General features: G+C 31.6%; 1 protein-coding gene across 1 annotated transcript in view; it reads right to left on the bottom strand.

Annotated features, from left to right (window-relative positions):
• Window positions 1-1,628: 1,628 nt before the first annotated feature.
• Window positions 1,629-8,522, bottom strand: part of LOC106461104 (elongation of very long chain fatty acids protein AAEL008004-like) — a 36,773-nt gene continuing 29,879 nt past the window's right edge. The window contains exons 7-8 of the mRNA XM_013920899.2: window positions 5,657-5,793; window positions 1,629-3,621 (exon numbers count right to left, since the gene is read on the bottom strand). Coding sequence (XP_013776353.1) covers window positions 3,280-3,621; window positions 5,657-5,793 — 479 coding nt within the window. The 3' untranslated portion in view covers window positions 1,629-3,279. The remainder of the gene's footprint in view (window positions 3,622-5,656; window positions 5,794-8,522) is intronic.

The following is an 8,522-nucleotide window of genomic DNA, read 5'->3' as shown; positions in this document are numbered from 1 at the left end:
AGTTTTAGATTTTACGTAGCTGTTACTAACTTTAATTGTTTAAGGAACTTTGAATTTAGACTGTGAATGAAAGAACTGTGTTCAGCCAACCACATGACAGATTAGAAAATACTTTAGGGTATCAACTTTATCGTCTGTCACAACGGCTATGCCAACTTCAAGGCTTCTGTGCTTGAAAGGTTATTCCATGAATAAACCGAAAAAAAAACTTTATGAATTTTGCTCATCCTTCTGGGGTTGTAGAGCTAAGTATAAGTTTTATTTGATGTTTTTACAAGTTACGTAAACTGATCTACCATTTCGAATTCTTCGTTAGTAGTATTCACCATAAAAATAAATAAAAAGTAATATCCTTTTACTGACAAGTTACCCATCAGCCCTTAAATTATAGGACGAGTTATCCCCGTCAGCAGTGAATAATAAAGTGTATATATAAGTAAAATTCGTAAGTCATAACTTTTGAATATCTAAAATACTCAATAAATAAATACTCATGTATATTAAACCAGATTTACAAGTTTTAAAAAAGGGGGGGGGGCAGGCTCTCGAAATCTACTCACAGCTTCATGTTCTCACAATCATATTTTTAAGTTGTTAACAAAGAAATGCGTTCCTCCTCAATTCGAGTACTGGTTACGAGAGTTAAATTTCATCTTTTGGAAAAAAATGTGTTAGACGAATGACAATCCGCCCCTCCTCCCAGTGGCACAGTGGTATGTCTGCGGACTTACAATACTAGATACCGGGTTTCGTAGCTTTGTGCTTAATTACAAACAAACAATAACAATCGCCCTCTTGTGGATACCTATTTCAAATTATATAATTGAAAAATGATTTGATTTGTTATATAAAAGATAAATCACAACTATTTCGTTATATCAAAATATATTTTTTAAGGTCTGATATAAGAGACTTTGGTATTGTGGAAACGGGAATGATAGTGAACCTGCAACAAATTCATTGAAGTTCGCTATGTATTAATAAAATCGTATTCAAATTAAAGGGAAAACTGTACTGTATCAAACTCGAACGATCGTAACTTATTTAGAAATCCTATTTCTCAAAACATATACATTCAAGAGAAATAAATATCATAAACGGTTACAACCATTATAAAATTTGATTAGTATTTTCGGGGGAAGTAGTTTTGTGAATACTGAGCGCTTTTCTTAAATTCCGATAGCTTGTGTTTTGAAGTGTGAAAAATGTCTTTGGTAAGTAATACAAATATATAACTACGGAAAATTTCATCTAATATTAATGAACCAAATGTGACATTCGTGCTAGTCACACTTCCCATTTTACTGTCATGTTTTGTTTTAGCTACATAAAATTACAAGAATAATTAAAAACTTTTTTTTTTTTTTACAAAATTGATCCAGTTAAGTCTTTTTCATTGTGCCAATATTTAACCTTGTGAACACTAGAGGGCAGCACAGTACACTCACAATACTATCAATCATTAGAAATCGAACTTTGAATCCTCACAGAGAGATGAAAACCATTGAAAAATACTCGTTCACATTTTATATAACGGTTAGAAATTATTTATTTTTCCATAGATTAACTTGCTGCCAGAAAAACTACTTTGTCATCAAGTTGAAATGGCAAGAAAACAATTCTTACAATTTAGTGATAATAACCTTTATTTGTTAAAGCATTCCAGAAATTGGCTTATACATCAATATTTGTACAAAGTTTCCTATTGAGTTCACTGCCACTTTTGCAAGCCTTTCGCTTAATTTGAAATCAAACAAGCAACTGTTATGTTGTAAATACTTGGCGGCAGTTTGCTTTTGAATCAAATGCACAACTCATCCTTATTAGAAAAGGATAACAACTAGATAACAAACAGCTGCAAGAAATAGTCTCATATATGTTGGTCCCAACAATTATAATGCTAGGAAATGTACTGTTAAGTAGACATAAACTTTCATAAGAACAAAAAACCTTAAACAGTTGGCAGTGCAGAGTTATATCAACATACTATAAGTACAGAGTGATGCAAAAGTTGCTCACTCACACCTTTAAGTACTGTTAAAAGCCCAAATAAATATCTCATGCTGAACACAAAGGACTGGAAATGCTGTAGAGATTTGTTATCAAACTAAATTTAAAAAAAGTAAAACTTTACAACTATAAATATGAACAGAAAACAAACTGCTATAATTTCATCGAATCACATGATTAGGTGCAAAGATTTTAGAATTTTCGTGAAGAGTCATCCCACTGTGGGTCAAAAGCTGTATAAAAAGCAAGAACAATGAAATACATTCTTATTTATGTTAATCATTTGCTATGCCTAGATGGTGTTAAGGCACCTATCTTGTGCTACAAGAGAATAAGATTCAGCTCTTGTCACCAGCTTTTTTTGAGTTTGGTTTTTGCAGAGTAAGGTATCAAAAGGGACCTTACAATCTAAACCGAAGAAAGTGCAGAGTGAAATCTAGCTAGGAATAAACATGAAAAAAACACCATTACAAATTGTCATATAATGTAAAGCTCAAGTAATTAAAACAAATTAACTCCTCTTTGCATAATTAGTTTCAGTACTATGTAAAATAATTATTATGTTAAATTTTTACATCAAAAACATACATTAAAAAAATCTCCAAAAGTAACATGGAGAAGTGCAAAAAAGTCAAATATTGAGAAGATACATCCACAAAAACGTTTACTAGACCTGATTATTTAACATATCGATTACCAACTTTACAACAATATGGTTCATCCTATATTGAAATAAAAATGAATGGTTGCATGTCAAAGGGAGCTGAAAGTGATGGAGACGACAAAAAAATTTACTGCAAAAGGAAAAATAAAACACTCACACATATATATATATATTTCCTTTTAATCTCATAATTAAACTAAAAATTATGGTTGCTCTACTGATGATGACTACTGATTTCTGCTTGAGCAAACCTGCCAAAGCTTTTTGAGGTTTATTTCTGCTCAAATTCAAGTGAACTAAACACTGTTATAGAAATTGATAATATCCAACATGCCCATAGTTGATGTCTGGGTAACATCACCAGCAGAGGCCTGGTAAGCAAATTTGTCTTAAAATGGGTAGAAATTTGAAACTTGGAGACCAGCAACTTGAATAACTGATTCCTTTTGTAGTAATTTTATTTACCAATTCACAAAAATGAAATGTTTTTTTTTAAATCATAACTTTTGCTAACCAGAACAACTACTGCTCAACATTATTACCAAAATACATTAATTTGACGAATTGTTCCACCATATATATATAGATATAAGTACAACAGTATATTAAAGATCATGATTTTTCCCATTCATGCTGACACCATTGCTGCTGTTTTCATGTCTCTTGTGCAGGCCATTCTTCTGAATGTTGCCATTTCGATGAATGCCATTTTCTTTAATCAAGCCATTTACAATGCCATTTGCTTTGCCATTTGCCATATGCTTGGTTCCATTAGAAAGAGTAGTTTCCATTTTCTTAGGTTTTCCATAGGCATTTTTATAGAAGTCCCAGAAAAGGAACCAGAAGAGAACAGCATGGAAGCCAATCCACCACATAAAACCCTTTGGATAGTCACAGTCACGGAACAGGAGTTGGAAAGAATGTACAAAAATCATGATGAACTGAACCTAAATCATAATAAGAATAAGAATAATGAAACAGCAAAGTACTACACAATGAAATCAAAATTATTTGAAATGGTAAGAAAAAAAAAAATGGAATAAAAACATGAAGAATCAATGAACATGCTAACCACTCCTCTCGAATGCATCAACACTTCGAAGATAGAAGAAATAACCAACTAAACATAGTGTCTCTAGTTTGTGTAAATAAATTAAATCCAACAAACATAAAACTGGAAAAACTATTTTTATTAATACAACCCTAACCAAAGTCTTAGTATGTGATTTGTGCTTGTTTGAATTTTCTTTGATTCTAGGGTCACGGTGCTCTTAGTCAACAAGTAAATTACTCGATGATGTCACATTCATGTAGTGACACAGTATAGAAGTAGTTTTTTTATTATTTTATCCTCTTATGGAAAGAGAGAAAGAAAAAAAATGCTAAACTAGATTTATGTACTCCTTATAGCACAAAATGCTGTTTTGGTTGTATAATATTAATATAGCAAAATAAAAAACTACAAATACAACCAAGGTAAATTTACATATAAAAGTATAACTTTACATATCTACCATATTGCCCCTAATAAACACCCCCATGGGTGTTGCAAACTGCAAAAGGGGAGGGTGCTAATTAAAGATTATTTGGGTCATATGATAATACCTGTATTATAAATAGATATATTTAATATAAATGGTAACAAACATAGCCTATTTATTTGTAACACTGCTACAAACATTAGTGCTTACTATTGCAGTAAATATGGTAAGTGTCCAAAAATTCTGTGAAGCAGTACCAGAGCGACCAGGGGGAGGGGAGTAATTAGAGAGGAGACATAAGTTTGAGATTAAATCTTTATTTCAGTGGTGATAACACTAATTCTACATTAAAGTTGCTCTTCGGCAACAATGACCCAATTTTTTAATCTTATTGGACAACAGTCTAATAAGGTCAAACCTGTATTACCTTTTCTTTCAACCTATTGATAAAGTGAGAAGTTTGATAGAAAGCTGTGTTAGTCAAATAATTATAAAACTGGGTCACTGTTAGCTGAAGAATAACTTTAATATTACAAAAGTGCTACCACTAGGATAGAATAAAAACTTTGAATTTTGTGCTCTCTTTATTTTATCATCTTACTTACAAGCTTATGTGAACTTCAAAACAAACTCTGTAAATAATGTGTGTGTGTGTATATACATATATATATTCAAAGCACCATCAGGTTTGAAATATCCTGTCTATTTATTTATATTTTTGTTTTTGATAGGTTGGTAGCACTTTCTCAGCTTTAGCACTGTTCTTAAGCCAACCTAATTACAACATTAAATACATAGTTTTTATCAATATATATATAAAAACACACATCCCAGTAAAAATATTCTAAAAATAATATAAGTAAAGATTATATATTATACAAAGTCCATTAAGATGCTCAGTACAACATTTTTACAATTGTATCTTACGTACCCATGACAAGAACATTTTTTTCCCTTCGAAATTGAAAAAAAACAAAGATGTTGTATTAAATACAAACATAGAAATAATAAAGTACTGGACAGATGTTTTGTAACTCTGGGTAGTTTAAGTCTAAAGGATGCTATGGAAATGTAAAAGATTATGTGGGTATATCAATTTCAACCATTACTCCTGAATACTGTGCCATAGAACACCAAAACACATGTTGAGTCCTTTTAAGTCCATGTTTTAATAACTATTTATTGTGTAATGATTTTAATGTTATATTCCTTTTAATTGTTTACACAAGTGTTGTTTTAAATTATTTATTTATTATACACGAAAAGATTATACCCTTATGTACATGTATATACGAGTTACAAATCCATTAAAAATGTATCAATACGTTACTCTCACTCTATGGTTTTAAGTCAGTTTAATTATTCTTTTCAACTAATCTTTATTAATAATCAAATGTTAAGTTGTCTGTCAACTGAACATGATTTTTATACATAATATACACACCAAGTATGATGAATTTTAAACTTTACTTGAAAGCAGAAACTAGATGTATGAACTCACCATCTGAATTCCAGTCATGTATTTCTTCCACCACAAGTACTTGTACATATGTGGACCAATGGCAGCTAAACCATAGTAGATGTACATAAGAATGTGTACTAAGCTGTTCACAAATGCAAAGAATGTGCTGTGGCCACCTGGTGAGAAAAAACAAATAAAAATATTTTACTTAGAATTGTTCAACTGTAATTTCTTTTCAGACACATTGTGCTACTATATAAAGAGTAAAAAAAACAAAAACTAATCTTCTTTGGCACAATGAAAGGTAAATTTTTTATTTTTAGTTACAGCTGACAACTTTTGGTAACACTGTTACCATCATCAGTATACTAGCCCTAATGATGTTAAAGTGTTACCAAACTAGTCAGTTGCAACTTATAATTTTACCTGTCATTGTGCCCAAAAACGTCAGTTTTTGTGTTTTGTACTTTTAATATGGTTTAACTGTATTTCAAACAGAATACAAATATTGATTTTGTCCCGTACTTGAATGATTAAAGAAATCTCCATGTTGATATTTACCTTTAAAAGAGAATGTTTATTATATATTTATCTTTAGATTACTGTAGTAATTACGTGTAACTAAACTTTTAATTTATTAGCTCTTTCTTATTCTATAGTGATCTTTAGCTCCTTTACGCTTTACAAAGTTCTCTCCTAATGCAATAAATATTATTTGATCATACATTTTTTTTGCAGTTTACAATGGCAGTGGTTCCCAACCTTTTATATGTTTTTTTTGTATCCCCATCAGACTTGTCATATAATAAAAAAATAGCTTAAGAGTGGTTTATATTAATAAAAAGATCAATTAAAAGAAACAATTCAAGGATCATTCAAGAATAGGTAAATACTGAGTGCTGGCTAGTGGAATACATTGGTAATTTACCAATAATGAAAAGTGAGGTTTATTTTATTTTTAATATTTTTTCAAAGGTTTTTCACACACTTCCAGTAAAGTCTTCATGTACCCTGATACTAGTTGTTTGGAACCACTGTAGTATGGCAATGAATACTACTCTTTAGGTCTCCTATCAAGCTGTACAAAGTCCAAGTGTTTAGATTAATTTGTAGTAATATAGATCCTTCATGTATGATGGTACTACAGGTTTGGATCCACTGTACTGTGACAATGAATACCACTCTTTAGATCTACTGTCAAACTGTACAAAGTCCCAGTGTTTAGACTATTTTGTTGTAATACAGATCCTTCACAAACCCTGGTACTACAAGTTTGGAATGATTGTACTATGGCAAGGAATATTACTCTTTTGATCTAGTTCTCCTATCAAACTGTACAAAGTCCAAGTGTTTAGATTACTATGTAGTAATACAGATCCTTCACTGTACCCTGGTACTACAGGTTTGGATCCACTGTACTGTGACAATGAATACCACTCTTTAGGTCTCCTATCAAACTGTACAAAGTCCAAGTGTTTAGATTACTATGTAGTAATACAGATCCTTTACGTACCCTGGTACTACAAGTTTGGAATGACTGTACTATGGCAAGGAATATTACTCTTTAAATCTAGATCTCCTATCAAACTGTACAAAGTTTAAGTGTTTAGATTACTATGTAGTAATACAGATCCTTCATGTACCCTCCTGGTACTACAGGTTTGGAACCACTGTACTATGACAATAAATACCACTTTTTAAATCTCCTATCAAACTGTACAAAGCCCAAGTGTTTAGACTACCTTGTAGTAATACAGATCCTTCACATACACACACACACATGCATGCATATATATACAGGTATTGGCCAAAAAAAAAAAGAAACACCAATGTAAAGTCACTTAATAGTGTGTTGGGCCACCATGTGCAGCCAGTAAGGACTGTATACGCTGTGGCATAGAGTCTACCAGTGTCTGGAATTCTGCAGGAATAACAATATAAACAATCCAATAGCAATGTCAGAGAGAATTACCTACATTTTTTTGAAGAATAGAATGGCATGGGAGGGGCATAACATGTGGGCTAGACATTTTTATATATATATCAATGAAGATAGAATATTGAAGGTTCTAGGTTTTTATACTTGCTTGTCAGTATCCATGGTATGTGTTTCTAATTAGTTGTACACTCAGAATATCATGTAAAATCATCTAATACGTGCAATTTGGAGTGCATATTCATCATGTGACAAGAGAAGTTGAGATTTAGAAGTAACCTCATAAAGTGGTGTAAAGGTAATAAAAGAAGATGGCTTAACTAGGAGGAGTTTAATTCAGATATAGAGCTAAATTAAATGAGGATGTATACCACCAGGTGAAACTTGACTTGGTTAGTAAATGTGAAATGAAAATAGTAGCTATAATGTAGTTCTGTAATTGTGTTTGAAGATAGATCAATCACAAAATAATAATCTTACTTGGAATAATAAAATTATGTGGAATTGTAAAGGAAGTGCTATTAACAGTCCAACAAAGAAAGTGCTATTAACAGTCAAACAAAGGAAGTGCTATTAACAGTCCAACAAAGGAAGTGCTATTAACAGTCCAACAAAGGAAGTGCTATTAACAGTCCAACAAAGGAAGTGCTATTAACAGTCCAACAAAGGAAGTGCTATTAACAGTCCAACAAAGGAAGTGCTATTAACAGTCCAACAAAGGAAGTGCTATTAACAGTCCAACAAAGGAAGTGCTATTAACAGTCCAACAAAGAAAGTGCTATTAACAGTCCAACAAAGAAAGTGCTATTAACAGTCCAACAAAGAAAGTGCTATTAACAGTCCAACAAAGAAAGTGCTATTAACAGTCCAACAAAGGAAGTGCTATTAACAGTCCAACAAAGGAAGTGCTATTAACAGTCCAACAACAAGCACGTGTACAGAACATTGACATGGAGAAAGAAAACAGTC

This window comes from Limulus polyphemus, unplaced genomic scaffold, assembly GCF_000517525.1.
Source record: "Limulus polyphemus unplaced genomic scaffold, Limulus_polyphemus-2.1.2 Scaffold36, whole genome shotgun sequence".
In the NCBI taxonomy this organism is placed as follows: Eukaryota; Metazoa; Arthropoda; class Merostomata; order Xiphosura; family Limulidae; genus Limulus; species Limulus polyphemus.
The sequence above is the reverse complement of the archived record's forward strand: the minus strand, read 5'-3'. Positions and strand labels throughout refer to the sequence as shown.